Below are 19057 nucleotides of genomic sequence, written 5' to 3'. Positions count from 1 at the left end.
GGTGATATTTAAATAATTTTTAATATAATATATATATATATATATATATATATATATATATATATATATATATATATATATATATATATATATATATATATATATAGGGCATTCATACTATAAGAAAAGTGGGTTGGATTTATCAACATATTAAAATAACAGAATATGGGACACTATATAAGCATTAATAGTGTTATTTTTTTATTGTGATGATGTTATTATGTTGTTATTTTTTACATTATATTTTGATATTTATTTAAATAACAGCATTAGTTATAATGTTGTAATAATAATTAGTTATAAATCAACAAAATGTTTTAATTTGAATATAGTTAACAGCAAAATGCTTTTATATTGTGATCCAGTAGTGCTATATTGGGTTTATATTAAAATCAAGCTAACAGCATAATATGTTATGTTATCTTTATTTTTATTTTTTAGATAATAATCATTTAAAATCTAAACATTATTATACTATAACAGTTATACATTTTTGTATTAGTTAAACAACATTATCACACAATTAATACAAGAATGTATAACAGTTATACATTTTGTATTAATTAAACAACACTATCACATAATAAAAAAATGTATGATAGTTATACATTTCTTATATTAATTAAACAACATTTTCACACAATTAATGCAAGAATGTATAACAGTTATAAATTCTTATATTAATTAAACATTTTTTCATGACTAGAAAATTATGATTATTTTAAAACTATAATTAATGATTAGTTTCGTTTAACTGCAAATACTACTACACCTTTTTAAGATGTAATTGAGAACTTGAAAGTTGTAATTAAGAAATGTAAGATGTAATTTAAAACATGAATGTTGTAAATAAGAAATCGTAAGAGGTAATTGAGAAGATAAAAGTTGTAATTGAGAAAAGTTTATAATATAGATTGTCAGAAATTTTTTGTATTTTTAATTTTGTTGCCTTAGTTTACCTTGTAATTTTAGGTTGGGTCCTATTTTTGTAAAGGTGACCATATGGGTTGGTTTTCAATAAATAATAATATATTATCAATAAAAAAAATATAATGAAAAAGGCATTTGTGGTTTTGGCGGTACACCTCTTCCAATTAAATTTAAATTTCCGCTGAAAACCCATTTGTATGTTGTCTTATATTTGACACCTAAAGTTTGCGCCAGAGTCACCCAATTGTCATTTCACTCAGCACATTCAATAACTCTTCTTTTATCATTTGATGAAGATAAAGTATAATGTTTCCTTTCAACTTGTTTAGTTGTATGTATATCATGTCTACAAATTGGACAAGGTGGTTCTGGTTGTTCCAGAAGTGGGTGTAAACAAATTTGGTGAAATAAATGCTTGCACTGATTCAATTTAATAACAGGTTTTCTGTTCATAGTTTATCAACAAATAACACAACGATCTTTCTATTCCATTACTGTATTACTGTATTGCTGGTGCATACAAATGCTAAACTTGATATTATTAACTTATTAAAATGCATGTCCAAGAAAGGTTTTTATAATGACCTTTAAGCTTACATTGTGAATTCGCAATTACAAAAAATGTATTCTCATTTACATATTATGATTTCTTAATTACAACTTTTGTTTTTCAAATTACATATTGCGATTTCTTATTTACATGTTCGGTTTCTCAATTTCTCAACATTTTAAAATTTCTTAATTACATGTTGTGTTTCTTAATTACATATTGCGGCTTCTAAATTACATGTTGTATTTCTCAATTACATCTTACTTTTCTTAATTACAACTTTCAAGCTCTCAATTACATCTTGAAAAGATGTAGTAATATATATGATATTATAATATTTATTAAAATTTAAGTTACATTATTTTCATTAAAAATTTTAAAGAATATAATAAAATCATTATAACATAATTATAAGTTAAACAAAATCAAAATATCTTTTAAAAAAAACTTTATATAAATAGTTATATAAAGTTTTATATATATATATATATATATGATATGTATATATATGTATCTTTTATCATTGAAACAGGAACCTTGAAAAACAAGGTTGTTCAAAAATTCTAGTTGATTTAAAAATGATTACATACTATAACACAAAAGTATTTTTAAATAAACATGCAAAGAAAAATGTTAAGGTTAAATATATTTTTGCATAAATCATTAAACAAATATTATAAAAAATTGAAAAAAAAATGACAACAAAAAACTAAAAGAATGAGAACCTTTAAAAAAATTTCAACTTACTTAAGATTGGTTAAATAAAATTTTTATTTTTGGAACTTCTATGTTGCAAATAAGTTTTGTTGATTCTGAAAATGCTGTCTTGAAAAATAGTTCATGCTTCTTTGATAAAACTTTACTGTGGAATAAGGCACTTTTTTTTTTCAATCAAGTAAGCAATTTAATCACTTTACAATAGAATCCAAAAATTAAAATGTTGTATAAATTGAGTTGTTGGAATGTGGTGAAATAAATCAAAAATATTTTGACCTGTTTTTTATCATATTAGTGTGCAAGTGATAATAAGGTTATAATAGAGACAAATAAAGAAAAACAAAAACTCCAAATTCAAGAAGAATTGTTCTTCTAAAGGCGCCGACCTGCCCTTAGACACTAAGGTAATATTTGGAGACTTTTTAGGATTTGAAACTTGATGGCATTATTGTATTAATCAAAAAAATTTATAACAAATATATAATCAGTAATCCAACATACATTGTTGGATTATTGATTATATATTTCTTATAAATCTAACTTTTCTTACTGAAAAATCTAACTTTTCTTACTGAAAAATCTAACTTTTTTTACTGAAACGTCTAACTTTTCTTACTGAAAAGCAACATTTAGAGTAGAGTTGTTATCATAAATTTATAAAGCAATTGCAAATTCTGTCAACAAAACAATTATCAGATCTTTTATAACCAGTTTTTCCAAAATGTTTTAATACTCAATTTTTTAAAATTAAAAGTATTTTTTTCATATAAATAAATTTTTTATTTACAGATACATAATTGCATGCATAATCTATTGAGTTCATAGATACAGGTTTTAAGTTATGAGGCTCTTTGATAAAAAAACAACTTAATGTTCAAAGTTATACCAAGATATAGTTGCGAAAAACATTTAGTTTTTTTCTGGTAATAAGTTTAAAGATTGCAAGGATTTTTGGCTTTTCTCTACTTTTTTCCTTTTCTTGCTGTTTTATGGTCAGAATTATTAGAAAGTTATTTAATTTCTGATTCGAATTCAATCTCTAATTCCAATGGTTTAGTTGTTGAAATTGTCACAACTGTTCTTTTATATGGATGAATACTTTTGAAACTTGTGGGCTTAAAAATAAAATAAAATAAAAGGTTTGGTATATTTTGCGTATACTTTGAAAAGTCATAAACTTATTGCATTTAAAAAAATTAAGTATTCAAACAAAGGTATGTGTTACTAATTGAATCTTTATTTTTATATTATTATATTAAAGATTTATATTCTGGCTTTTAATTTGACTAATGAAAATTTATTTTTGGATATATAAAAGCCTGGTCAAGTAGAGGGTTATAGTTGTGACCATGATGAGATCATCTTTTATGGGTAAGAAAATGTAGCAATATTAATAAGACTAAAAATGGTTTTAATATAAACAATTATATCGGAATGTTAGTTCAATTATATCACAATTATCACATTTATATCACAATTATATCACAATTATATCACAATTATATCACAATTATATCACAATTATATCACATTATAAACAATTATATCGGAATGTTAGTTCAACAAATTAATAATATCAAATTAATTTGTTTTTTATAATGTAGTGAAATAAGCAAAACATTTTTTTAGAAAATTGATTTTACTGTTGGAATACTTGATAAAGTTTACCAAAGGTTTCAGCTAATAATAAGTGAAAATAATATTTTTCATAAAAACAAGTTAGTACTATCAGAAAAAAAAAATTAGGAAAAGCTGGCTTTAACTTTTTAGAAAAAGAAGAAAAGACATAGATTAATCGAAGAAACAATTGCTGCTCCAACCCATACACTTAGTGGATGTAGCAATAAAAATTAAAAATAGTTTTGTTTACTGATTTTTATAAAAAGTCTATTTATTTGTCTCTTTTTAAAATTTTAAATTTTTCTTATGTTACCTGGATGGTCTTTATCTATGTATAGATAAAGACCATCCAGGTAGAAGAACATTTATCACAGCAAAATAAATTTTACTTTTTTTTATTATTATAATTTTTTTTCTTTATTCGGATTATATTCATCATTTAATAAATTGATATGTTTGAAACATATTATATTATTAATTGTGAGAGTATTGACCAAAAATTTCAGGGGTAATGTCAGTGTGTGTGTTTGTAAGTGCGTAATTTTTTTTTCCTTTCATTTGTTCATAAATGCTGTATTTTTTATTAACTATATTTTAGGGCCGAATACTTACTAGTTCATGGTTTCCTGAGTTTAATGGTAATTTTCAAATTATTGTTTCTTATAAATTTTCAGCAGACAGAGCAATGTATATTTACAATATTACTTTACAATGATTAACCAGATTAATAATGTATACTATAAATATAAATTTGTTCATTATTGAATTTGTATTTATATTTATATCCATAGAACATATATGGCTAAATATGATAATAATAATTATTTGTAGATGTTCCGAACATCTACATATATAAAATATAAAATTAATACAAAATTACTGAAAAAAATTCTAACTTTTTTTTTTACATTTTTATTTTAATAGAACATATATATATATAAATACATTTAATTAACAGCATATTGACTCAATAAAGCTCAATACTGACTTGCAAAAGCTTAGGTATAAAATTAATTCAAACCACTTTCCACTATCCGCTGATAAAGTTAATTGCAACCTCTTTCCGCTATCCACTGATTTTTTTTAGTGAATTATTAAATATTGTTAAATATTATTTTATTCCTTGTTTTTTAATGTTAAGTGAGTTAGTACGAGATTTTATACAGTTAGATTTTATTAATTTTCTTCCAACATACTTAGGAAAGGATTGACTACCCCTAAAAAAGTTGTGTTCTCTGAGTTTACTTGACCAGATTTGTACATTTCAGTTTGGATGTCAAGTTTGTTGTGCTCTGTAAAACTTGCACTGCTGAACAGGAAATTCAGCAAGCTCCCGAAAGACACATTTTTTGCTGCACAATAGCTAAGTTACAAATAATTGTTTAGTTTGTTACCAAGTTTGTTACCAAATGTGTTTATAGTGGCTCCTACCCATGATTTGATTCTTATCAATTCATATTAGAACATAAAGCTATAGATTTAAATATTGCTAAAGGTGTTTTAAAAATATTTACTGATCATATGTGATACCTCACTTAGAAGTCGGACTTTTCTGTATGATAAAAACCTTAAAGACAAGCAAAAAGAAAAGATTGTCAATAAAATACTATTGCTAAAAGATTGTGAAATTAAATAAGTTTGTTGTTTGAGGTTTGCTAAATCTATACTTCTGATGCTTTCTGTTAATTTCTTATACATTACACTTATACACATTAAAATGTTAATAAAATATCAGCTTTTTCATTGTTGAGATTTTGACAGATTTTTTGAACTTTACTTTCTGCTGTTAATCTAATGCTGAAATTTTTGAATTTGTATATATTTATCATAATTAAAGTTTACAGTAAGTTGCAACATATTTCAGATCAAAGTTAGGTAGGTTCATTCAAATTTCTTTGATGGATGTTACCATACCAAAACAAATTCATTAGAGTAGTTCTGAACAAGAATGCTATTTCATCAAAAAATGAAAGGTGTAACTAAAAAAAATATATATATATAATTTATAAAATAAATCGTCTTCATTTTTAAGAAACTCTTGTGTTTTATAAAATTGATGGCCACTTTGATCCTCTTTTACACTTCCACAAATAGCATACCTTGTTTTTAAACTTATTTATCTTACTCTGTGAATACTAAAATGCTTGTTTAAATCAGTTCAAAGTAATAAAAAATTTTCTTGTTTGTCTCAAAGATTTTCAAGCTAAAAATTTAAAACGGCATCAGAATGGAAAACTTACATTTAAATTTGCTACCACTAGACATTGTCAGAATAACTATAAAAGATATTGAGCAACTTTACTTGCAAGAAAAATTTTTTATCAAATGATTCATGCGTCTTGGATGACATGGTAAAACATAGTTGTTTTTATAAATATTATTGAACATTATAACAAAAATTATCAATAAAAAAACTGCGACAATCAGCGCAATAAAAATAAACATATAAAATAGTATTTAAAATATTGTATATCTTTTTTGCATTGAATTGTTTGTTGCAAATTTTGGTTGGAACTCTTCTCTGAATGGTATCTACTTCTTGCTTTAGGATCTTATTTGGACCTTGATTGATTATTTGTCCATCCAACTGCATAAACACCATTGTTTTTTCAAAGTAAAATGTTTCTAAATGTATTTAAAGTTGTTTTTTATGGTTTTTGTTTAATGTTTTGGTAAGTTCACAATTTTATCTTGTATTGGCCCTTATTTAACAAAATGTAAGACTATTTTTGTGCTCCATTTTTATTTTTCAAAATTCCAGATCTATTATGATGTTAGATGTCTGCTGTCATTTTGAAAGTGTTTCTGATACAATTCTCTAAACAAATTTTAATCTTTTTGCTGTTTTTCTGTAATTATAGGGCTATCCATCACTTCTGTGAAATAATAATGGCATAAATTTAATAATGAAATTATATAAAATTTAATAATAAAGTTTAATAATAAAATTATATAAAATTATAAATTGCTATTACTCTCTTAGTTTTTAAGCTATTAATATATTTATAAATTATATATTTATAAATTAAACAGAATTTATATATTATATATTTATAAATTAAACAGAAATGTGTTTATATAGAATATTTAATTATTCAATTGTTTTAATATTAAACTTCTTCTATCAACCTATTATTTCTAATTTTTCCAATTTGAGGACAAGCAATGAAGCCAGGTCATGGCAAAATAAGTTTTTTTATGATTTTTCTTGCAAATTCTGACAATGACATCACTATTTATTTCTTGCCGGTCATTATTTCATATTGGTATTGGTTTAATATAAAATAAGCTTGTTTAATTTTTTACAAAATGTAAATATTATTCTTAAACATTTATATTAAATTTATAAAAATAATTTTTATAAAAGCAATTTGAATACAAACTACATATTAAATTCAAAGGAAAAAATTTAATTGTAAACAAAACATCCAATTGTTTTGAGAAAGTTTTAACATTTATAACCATATTTTTTTATTTATAGCTTCTACCATTAATTCATCACCTCTAGTTGGAAAAAAAAAAGCTTCAAATTACTCATATCTTTTTGCATTGGCTGCCATACCAATTTTTGTAGTGCTTCTGATAGCATTCTTGATTAAGTATTTTACTTTTTTTTATTAATTGGAGATATATTAATAATTATTTACTGATTGCACATTTAGTATATACTGGGCATTTATCACTATGTTAGTTTAATATTATATTGATGTGTGTATATATTTATATATATACATATATATAAATATTTATATATATGCATATATATATAAATATATATATATATATATACATACATATATATATATATATATATATATATATATATATATATATATATATATATATATATATATATATATATATATATATATATATATATATATATGTATGTATGTATGTATATACAATGTGCATATATATATGTATATATATATATACTTATATATATATACATATATATAAATGTATATACATATATGTATATATATATATATATATATATATATATATATATATATATATATATATATAAATATATATACATATACATATACATATACATATACATATGTATATGTATTAAGCTCGCATTCCTATGCAAACAGAACTTGTGCTATATTAAAATTGAAAAAATTTCATGAAAAGTGGATTGACTGAAAGACTGAGACTCTGGAAAAGCATTTAGCATATTCAAAGAGAGAAAGGCTCTAGTGATTGCATGTGATTTTAGCTTATTATTTTTCTTGAAGACACACATGCTTGAAGAGTTTCATTTATGCTTCTTTGGGCCATGCAATATTGCAGGTTGATGTTAAAAACATTGTCCACATTCAGGATCTGGATGCTTAGAAAACAATTTAAATTAACTAACCATGAAAAAAGCTCAGTTAACAGCTCCTCTTGCTATATCTGCGCTTAATAATAATCTAAATATATTAGAATCTAGTTAAATATTAGATTGAAAATCCTTCTATTTCCAAGTCATCCATCTGTAGTTGTGTATCAGGTAACAACTTATATACATACATTGCTACTTTGGTATATCATAATTGGTTAATTGTTAAATGTTGCTTTGGTTATCGTAAGTGCTCATTGTTTACATATATTCTGTAGAAAAAAATTATTTTGATAAATAAAACTTTCAAACTTATATTTCATTCTGGTTTTGAAACATTACATATTAATATATCTAGATATTATAACTATATTATATATTATATTATATAAACATCACATTTTAATTATATTTATTTTAAATACAATTAAATTTTTATACTCAAAATGCAAGCTATTATAAAAAATATAATAGTAGTTATAAACTTTTGACACATGATTAAATTTAGAGTTGAATTTATTTTTATATTTTAATTTATAAAAGAATTTAATTTTTTTTTTTTTTTTTTTACTACTATTAGTTTTAGAAGAAGAAAAAATGTTAATGATGATAAATTGGTGTTTTTTCAAGAAATAGATGATATAAGTATCCAAAAACCATTTCAAGGTAAGGTTTATAGTAAGGTGCAAATTATGGTTTGTATCTGTTACTTATGTTTGAGGTTAACTTATCTTTATATATTTATTTATTAGACTTTACCCTAAAACAGACAGAATGTTATGGCAACTTAAATACTATTCAGAAATGGCCACCAGTAACAGTGAAAGAGTTTATTAATTTTTACTTGGATGTCAAAAAAAAAGATAGCATAGAACTTATTACACAGTTTGAGAGTGTTCCTGAAAACAAAATATATACCTACAATGAGGCTACAAAGTTCCCTCAGAAAAATAGGTATGCAAATGTTCTACCATATGATCACTCACTGGTCAAACTAGTTCCGGATTTCACTAATTATAAAAACGCTTATATTAATGCAAATTACATACACTCCTACTCTCAAAAAGTAACTTACATTGCAACCCAGGCTCCTATTAATGAGACTATTGTTGATTTCTGGCGAATGATTTTTCATGAAAAACCTAAAGCTATTGTAATGCTTACTAATCTAATTGAAAAAGATAAAATAAAATCTGCTCAATATTGGCCAGAAAGAAATGAAGAATATGGTGGTATTAATGTTTGTGTTACAAAAACAGAAAACTTTGCTGATTATATTATTCGTTATATTTCTTTAAATTTCAAGGAAATCAATCATCATTTTATTCATATGCAGTTTACATCATGGCCTGATTATGGTTGCCCTGAATACCCAACAATGTTACTAAACTTTTGCCATCGATTCCGATGCTTAGTGCCGTATTCTGATAGATCTCTAACTGTTGTGCACTGCAGTGCTGGAGTTGGTCGCACAGGTACTTTTATTATAGTCAATGAAATGTTGCGGTTAATCGACACAGAACAAAAAGTTGATATTTTCAATTACTTTGAAGCTATTTGCCAAGACAGAATGCAAATGATCCAATCAAAAGAGCAATACATATTTGTTTATGATGCAATTTATGAAGCAGTAACATGTGGTCGAACTGGTATTTCAATTTCAAGTTTCCCAACTACTCTTAACAAACTACTCAAAAAAGATTCTTCCACAGGAAAAACACTTATTGAGGAAGAGTTAAAAATTCTTAAAAGTATTTCTCCAGTTCAAGAAAATTGTTGTTTTAAAACAGCAAAGCTGAATAAAAATTTGCAAAAAAATAGATACCCTCACATTTTACCACGTAAGTTATGGCATTAGAACTTCATTTTTTATTTTTTATTTAATATGAATAATTGTTTTCTAGGTTTAAACAAACCTTATTTATGGCTATATATACCATCGCCTACTTAAAGTACATAATCTAATATTTTGAATTTTTGCCTGAAAAATAAATAGCCATTCCAATATTTAAGTTTTTTTTGTAGCGTTTTGAAATTTAAAAAAGCCACACTATGTAAAATGAATGTTGTGCCATTTTATTTTTACAATTTTAGCCATTATTATTCTTTGCTCTGCAAAGTTTGTATCAATAATTAAGAATTATTGATACAAACAACAAACATGTTTTAACAGGAATGTGTTGGTAAAACTATGATCCAAATTTCTTTTTAAAAATGTACTGCTACATAAATTTACGAATAAAAAAAACAACGCATTTATGTCACAAAATCTCTACTAAAAACAATATATAAACTATGTTGTGTTGACTTTTTTTTTTTAAAAAAAAAAAGATCCTTTCAAGGCCCCTAATTCCAGCACTGCCCCCCTTCCCTCCCATATAATTTTTGATTCTGCGGGCCTAACACATAAAACTTTTTTCAGTTGCTTAAAATATTTTAGTTATCAACAAGGATGCACTTTTTCTATTAGAGGAATACCTTAATAATAATTGCTTTACAGTGTTTAAAATTATAAACTCTTTACAAACATAATTAGCTAATGCTTAAGAAGGTTTTGTTAAACCAACATGTGACAAAATTTCAAAATACTCTGTTAAGACTTGATTAAAATTTAATGATATCAGCAAAGTTAGAATAATCTACAATCTTTTTTGTGATGTAATCATATTGATGGCAACTTTTTAATTGTTATTGCTAAGTTTTTACAATTTCATATAAAGGTTATTTTTTCAATATTTATATCAGGTTTTAGATTATCCAACTATTAATTTTGGCTTTAGTTTAGGATTTCATGCATAATATCTTTTTAGAGCTTTGAACTTTATGTAAACTGACTAAAAATGTGTCACCACCCAATTAACAATATTTACTGAAATATGTTTCCAATCAGCTTCAGATTAGCTTTAAATCTAGTTAAAACATCCTTATTTTTCTGAAAGCAAACTTTCTATCAGACTTGTAGTGCAATTTTGCATTAATTAAAACACTTTTAGTATTTTAATTAATGCAAATGCTGTTGCTTGGATATAAAGTTAAGGTGTTTATTTTGAAAGTTTTTTTAGTTTAGCAGGTAACAATTCATCTTATTCATAGACATAGTGCAATAGACTCCACGAAATTTCACCAACTTCAACATATCTTCAATAATATCTTCAAACTCGATGATATCAAAATGTGAAAATACAAACTGTTTTGAATTCAATAAATTGTTAATTTGTAAGTAATTTTACTCACGTTTTTGTAAATTAATTTCATCAACTAAAACCGCTCAGACAGCATTATTATATTTTCCAAATGTAGTTCTGATATTAGATAAATACTACTTTTTGAAAATGATTTTAAGATAATGAAAAAAGTGGAAACTCTTCTACAATTATATCAAAGTATATGGCTGATTTTGTGTGTATCTTTGCATCAGAAAAAATCTAATTATTTCATTGGTGTAGATTGGACTTGTGTTTTATAAAGAAACCGTTTATTCAATTCTGATAATATACTTTTTGATACCTTCTCTGCAACTTCATGCAAAATTAACATACTAGTATCTGACATTTTGCAAACACTATTTTTTTGAAACCATTCAGGTAACAGTACTAGAATTTTTAGGATAAAAGCCTTCATACTCTGAATGTTAGGAGTAAGTTATTCTTCATCAAAATATATTTAGATACGCACATATAAATTCTTTTAAATAAAAATCCAGTCTTTCATTAAGATCTATAATGATTTTAATTATATCATGTCTTCTTAAATCATTTTTTTATCTTGCAAATTATGGTTTTATTTATTATTTGTTATGGGCTTACTTGAAGCTGAGTCTTGTTGATTTAAATAAGATTATCTTATCAATTATTTTCAAAATGATCGATATATATTACTGAGTTTTCTGTGATGGTCCAATAGTTAAACTACCATGTATACTAAATAAAGTTATTCATTTTATGTGCTTTTGGAATAATATTTATCATTTTTTTTTTATTAAAAGAGCACTAATTTGTTATTATTAAATCAGATTTGTTATAGATTAAATCAGCTCAACTGCTCCGTTCAAAGTTTTCATAAATTAAAAAGTTTAGTTTTTCTGAGCATTTAAAGTTGGGTGATAAATCTGTGATAAATAAATCTCACAAGTAAAAAACAAAACAAAGATAATTACTTATGAAAGTTTTTTGGATGACAGTTAATTTTAAAAACTGATAATCCAATAAGTAAGATTCAACACGTTGTTTGAACTTTACTTATTGGATTTGATATAGATTTTTTAAATAGATGCACAATAAACAAAGACAATTTTTAAAAGAAACTTGAACATAATCAATTTTGTTTACAAAAATGCAGATTTTAAGACTGTTAACTTTGAGTAGGCCATGTAGATGGCTTATATATGTTTCTGTAATTCATTAGGATACAATTGTTTAAAGTAAATTTGAATTACATGTATTTAAAGTTGTTATTAAAAACTGGCCACTACCTGTTTCATTGAACATTACTTTTTTTCTATGATAAGAACTGTTTTACTCTATCTTGAAGTTATAACACAATATTTTTTTATAGGAGAGAATGCATTGGTTTCTAGTGAACCATACCTCAATGCTGTTTTTGTTGATGGTTATAAAAGAAAGAAAGCATTTATTGCAACTCAGTGTCCACTTCAAACTACTATTACAGAGTTTTGGGATGTTTTAAAGAAACTTAATGTATCAACTATAGTATACCTTACCTCTCACAATGAACAAAAAGAAAAATCTTATTATAAATTTTATCCATCGGATTGTGATTTAAAACTTAATGGCATCACTGTAAGATTGACTGCTGAAGAGAAGTTAGAATCTATAATAAAAAGAAACTTGAGTGTTTCTACTGAGGTATAGTTTTATATTTATAGATTACTTTATATATTTTTAATTATATAGTTAACAATAAAAAGTTGTTTTTAGATGTAAAAATGAAAATAAGTTTGCAAATTTTATGTTCTTCTTTATCCAATACTCATTTAAATTAAACTTTAATTTGAACAAATGATGTAATTTTTAGATGAGTTTCATTTCTTTCAAAATAATAGTTTTTTTTTTATGAATACAAAAAGGTTAACAGGTTAATAGGTTAATAGGTTACATAAAGTTAAATTAGTATAACTATGATTAAAATTTTATAAAAAACAAAAAGTTAAAAAATGTACAGTTCCAGAAATCCAGAAACAAAATTTTATTACAAGAATTTCTTAAAAAAACTTCATAAAAATGTGGCTATGAAACTAGTTTCATAGCCAGAATTTCATGAAGTTTTCTTAAGAAATTTTATAAAGTTTTATTTTATTACTAGTTTTGCATAAAAAAAGATTTTTTTGTCTAACATTTTAACTTTATTGTTAAATATTTTGTTTAAGAATTTTCCATTCAACAAAGTGCTTTAACAACTATAATTAAGAAATTAATGTTGGTAGTTGAAATTTTTAATTATAAATAAAAAGTTAAAAATGAAAAAATTAGAATTTTACAAATTCTTATGCATATAGTTAATATTGTGTATATAAGTGTATATACTGAAAATATATATATTTTTTTCTTAGTCTTACTATATACTAAGCTTTCTAGAAAGTAATTAGTCAGCTTAATAAAATTTTTAGTCTGGAACTATACCTATTTTTTACAATAGTTATAATTTATGATAAAAATACTATAAAAAAACGTTTTCAATTACTTTGTCATACAATTAAATGATTTGGATTGCAGAAATAACTTTGATATATCCTAATTTGTATTGATTCCTACTCCCATCACAAAAAACAAACTTTGTAACAAGATTTGTCAATGCCTAATATAATTATACAGTGACTCACTTGAAAAACTTTTACTCACAGCAACAACTATGGAGCTTGCAATGTGGAAAAAATAAACACTAGGCAGCCATCTGCTTAAGTAAGAAATTAAACCAAAAAAACAGCATAAAACCAAAGCACTCAAATAAAACACACATAAAGAGTGCATCAAAACATTATGAGAGTAACAGATCAAGATAGCATTCAACTAACAGCTACAAATTTAGTCTATAAATTAAAAATTAAGCTTTAAAAGTCCAACAATTAATGGATTATCAGTATCAGCCCTCATTGACAAAGGCTCTGAACTATCATTTATTTCCCTAAGGTTTATGTCTGATCAATCTGTCTTGCAGATAATTTACCAGGTAAAAATTGTGGCCAATATAATGGTACCTCAGGCAAATAGAAAATTGTATGAGTTTAAAAAACTCCAATTTGAGTGCACAAATGCATTAGCCATTTTTAAAACATCATGGATGACCTGTCTTATAATACAAGCAAAAAACCTATCCCAATCTAGATGATATTATTATATTTAGGTCCAATCAAGAAGAAAATGACAGAAAACCTCACAGCATTTAAAGTAACAGCAAATAACTTTGGAATGAAAAAAAGTTTTCTTAAACCTTGCTTTGTTTCCTCAGACACTTAATAGAAAATAGATTGTTAAAACCAGATCCTGAAATATTTCAGGCTCTACAAAAATATTCTACTCCAATCAACATTAAACAACTTTAAAAGCTTTTTTTATTATGGTAAATGGATCTTAATTATACCAAGTAATAACTAAATAATTTGGTAAAAGACTACTACATCTGTCCAACAACATCTGTACACTTTTGTCCAATATCATTTGTATTTTTTTTTTACTCCAATAAAATCTGTCTAATATCATCTGGAAATTCAATGACCCCTAACAACATCTTTGGGAAAATGTAACTACATCTGGTAATATTTCTCCAAAAAGTCCAATAATATCTGGAAAAATTTACTCCAGATGTAATTATATCTGAATAAAATTTAATATGTAGCTACATCTGGTTAAAATAATGCATTATTATTGAATACTTTTTTCCAATAGAAACATGTTTTCCGCCTCAAAATTTGATATTTTAACAGACTGAAAGATAGTGTTTAGAACTATCTGAATATCAGTTTAATATTTTAATCAGAACTGAAAAATTTTGCTGCAGATGTACTTTTTTAATGTCTCGCCACAAATATCAATTTTTGTGCTCTTCAACAACTATAATATCAAACTATTCCAGGAGTTACACAACTAAACCACTACTGTAAAACACAAAACGTACCCTACCTTAGTGAAATTAGAAACATGTCAGGTATGCTGGGAGTTCAGACTAAAAGTTTTTCCAAAACCCACCAGGTCAACTTATATCCTCTACTAGACCATGGAAGAGACTTAATTTAAATTTTGTTTTGTATAAATTTTGAGCTATTAAAAACTGATTGGAAATTGGTACATCTTGCAGCTCTATCCTCTCTTAGATCACTACTATTCACAGCTACAAATTTGTATAACAAACTAATGGCTTTCAAACCCACAACTATAACTGGTGTTAATTTATTAGACTCTGGTTATACTATCTTGCACAAAAATCATATAAGATTAAAAGGAGATCCACTGGTAGAATCAGCTAGCTTGAAACTATATCATCCCACTATGCACATATAAAATATGTATGAATAGCAGAATTGACACTGTATCAATACATAACTTAGCATCATGTGCAACTTCCCACATTTAAAAAGTTCAAGCACCTGAAAGCTTTAAAATATCTTTCCTACCCAAAGAGGACAACAGCTATAAATACCAGTAATAACATAGAATCTGATGAAAATAACCTAAAATCAACAATTGGTTGCTGTTTCCCATCTGCTGCTAATGATTTACCTTCTCCTAATAAAACAACTACAAATACCAATTTGCACCACCCATAACTTAAAGCTCTAGTGGCAATACTACTTAAAACCTACCTGATATTACAAACTGCTTATACCGTGTTAGTAGACCTCCATCTAAGCTTAATTTATGATAAAACTGAACTAAAGATGTTTTAACATAATTAAACAGAAAAAAAAAATATATATAGATCAGATCATGATCTAATGATTGTCCAAGACATGCTGATTTAATAAAGTTGCTTAACACTAACAACTTTATGCAAAAGATAAATGTGCATGCAAAAGACTACTTTTTTGAGTAGAAAAATGCTTTATCCTCATCATCAACATTAATGACTCAATGACAACTTTAATGATCAATATCATCAACATTAATGAGCCATGGTCATGAGGCAAGTAGTATTCTCAAGTGAAATAGTAAATAAACTTCTGAGCAAAGTTGGATTAAACCACGCTTGAACCTAGTTAACCCTTGTTGTTGGATGTACAGAATAATTGAAATAAGATCCAATGTATACAAATGATAAATGAAGAACTTTAACATTTTTATAACATCAGAACCCTTTAAATCATATTTAAATTACATAAGGTTATTTTGAAGGCACAAGAAGCGTGTGAAATAAAAGAATTTTTATGTTATTTATAAAATCTGTATTATTAGGATTTAAAACTCGTAATATTATTATTCTATTTAGTGAATTTTTTTCAGCTGTAAACAATGTTTACTGCAATGTAATCTCTTCTAAAAAGTTTCTCTTTTAATGTCTTAAGTGCTCTGTGAAAACTTGTAAGAACAGATCAATGTATCCAACAATTGAAGGTGAAAATTTAATTTAATGTTGCGCAGTTTGTTGCCACTCGGTCACTCTCTGCCAATAAAAGTGCTTTGTACATTTTATTGTACTTGGTAGAAGTCACTAAATGACTTGGCAAGATTATTAACAGACTTTGTAATGTAATTCTGACAGTTGTAAGCTCTACCACCAGGAAGTTGATCAATAGCAATTACTTCATTTGCATGCTGATTCAGTTGTCAAGTGTATTTGCATGAAATTTCCTTGGTTTTCCCAACAAAATCAAGTGTCAGATTTTTTGTTGAAAATGAAATAACACCATCATTAAACATCATTTGCTTACAATTGTACAATGTGGAATGTGACTAAATTGATAACCAGTGTGTTCTCACAAGTGGACACACTGCGTAAAAACTTGTGACACAAACAAGTTATAAATAAGTGCTCTGATGGATTTTTTAGTTGTTAGATTTTTTCATTTCTAGTGTTTAATGTTAATTGCTGCATCTGGTTCACTTCCTCCTGTAATCAGCAGTTATTTTGCAGTATATAAGTTTCAGCATTTTTATCAGCAATTTGTTAGCATAACATGGTTTTATGGTGGGAGAACTTGCTTTGGAAAAACTGTTTTTTTACTTGTACGTACTTATAAGATCCACTTTCTCTTTTTCCATATTGTTCCTCCTTTAATACTGATCTCACTTTTAATATAACAATCCCCCAAATAAACTAACAACTTTGTTTTTAAGTTTTACAATTCAAAAAAAGTCAGGCACTCATGGTAAGTTTGTTTGAGTAAAAGTACGATTTTGAATGAGTTCAATTTTAAACAAAATAAATGTTAAACTTTTTTTCATATATAATTGAAAATTCTTTGTCTTTTATCTTAAACGTCACTGCTGACATTTTTTACAATTTTTATATTGGGTACTGATGAGTAACCTAATTAACTTACCTTATTATTTTAATTTCCATATAAGTGTTTAATTAATGCCATCTTTATATAAATCTTTCAATCTTCCTCTAATAATTTTTTTTTTTTGTACAAGACACGAACTGATATTTTAGACGGAAACCATCATGTGCATGCTAGAGTTTAGCTTTTGGTCGGAGAACTGTTTACCAAGTTTTGATTTGATTTTACAGTTGATTGGTGAAGTGACAAAATCACAGCTATGTCTAGGAAATGATACCATTGCTGTCGTTTGCAAGTAATCTTATTGTGTGATGTTTTTTTCAAATATTTTTGTTATATTTTTAACATTTTGTATTATATATTTAAAATAAATAGTTTAATATAACTAAGTTGTTTTTGGCTATTTTAATTTCTATAGCAACGGTGTAAATCGTTCCGGTACTTTTATTTCGTGTATCAATGCAATAGAACAATCTCAAATAGAAGAGCTGGTTGATGTATTTCAAGTTGTGCGAAGAGCTCAATTATCGCAGCCTCAGTTTGTTCAAACTTTGGTAAGTCTTTGATGAATGTTTTAGAGAATTCTCTTCTATTTTTATTGCCTAACATTTATTTCGTATTTCAGTAAAAAAATTTATGAGGTATTAATTAAATTTTGTTTTCAGCTTCAATATGAATTTGTTTATAAGTTGGTGAAACATTATTTGGAGACTTTTTCTTCCTATTCAAATTTTAAATGAACTCAAATGGAAAAGGAAATTTTATTAACGTTTTTAGTTATATAAAAGAGATCTTTATTTTTAAATTAATACATTATTTTATAAAGAGTTATTAAATTTTTTATTACTTTTTTTTAGAGAGAAAATGTTTTATTTTTTAATATATACTTTTATGTTGTTCTGTGTTAATTGTTTTACGATAATATTTTAATATTACGGTATTGAGCGTTTTTTAAATTATGAAGCTTTTTTTATGTTTCGGAATAAATTTTTTTCTAATTTATATTTTTATATTAACTTTGAAATATATGTATTTTTTACTAATAAATTTTTATTAAAGAAATTTTTTATAAGAAAATAAAATAAAGTTTCAAAGTAAATTAAATTTATTTAAATACAACATTTACTATTCTTATGTTCACCATTAATTTAAAAGCAGAGAACTTAGTGCCTTTAAATCATAAGTGAACTAAAAATATGTCATCCTACTCTCGTCTTTTTTTATTTCACCATTGACATCATTTTGTCAAAAGATTCATTTTGTCATAATAGTTGATTAATTTTGAAATTTTAAATTCTCTCATTAAGTTTACAGTTAAATGTAATAATTTCACGTTATCAATTTAAAGTATAGTTTTTTTTTTTTTTTTTTTAAAAATCTTCGCTTCCAACAAGGCTGCAAGCAGCCACTAATTAAAGTTGGAAGTTACTGAAAGAGAAAAGATGAAGAT

The 19057-nt window shown here is 25.1% G+C and overlaps 1 protein-coding gene across 3 annotated transcripts in view; it reads left to right on the top strand.

Moving 5' to 3' along the window:
• LOC136088967 (receptor-type tyrosine-protein phosphatase epsilon-like) overlaps nt 1-18654 on the top strand; it is a 158580-nt gene extending 139926 nt beyond the window's left edge. The window contains exons 17-24 of one of the 3 annotated variants that reach the window (XM_065814258.1): nt 4416-4455; nt 7299-7416; nt 8734-8819; nt 8906-9994; nt 12708-13018; nt 17760-17902; nt 18026-18161; nt 18273-18654. In XM_065814258.1, coding sequence (XP_065670330.1) covers nt 4416-4455; nt 7299-7416; nt 8734-8819; nt 8906-9994; nt 12708-13018; nt 17760-17902; nt 18026-18161; nt 18273-18347 — 1998 coding nt within the window. In that variant the 3' untranslated portion in view covers nt 18348-18654. Of the gene's footprint in view, nt 1-4415; nt 4456-7298; nt 7417-8733; nt 8820-8905; nt 9995-11246; nt 11370-12707; nt 13019-17759; nt 17903-18025; nt 18162-18272 lie in introns of those variants that run through there. The other 2 variants (XM_065814259.1, XR_010642672.1) reach the window with 2 other exon arrangements.
• The last annotated feature ends 403 nt before the right edge of the window (nt 18655-19057 follow it).

Source organism: Hydra vulgaris, chromosome 12, assembly GCF_038396675.1.
Source record: "Hydra vulgaris chromosome 12, alternate assembly HydraT2T_AEP".
In the NCBI taxonomy this organism is placed as follows: Eukaryota; Metazoa; Cnidaria; class Hydrozoa; order Anthoathecata; family Hydridae; genus Hydra; species Hydra vulgaris.
The sequence above is the reverse complement of the archived record's forward strand: the minus strand, read 5'-3'. Positions and strand labels throughout refer to the sequence as shown.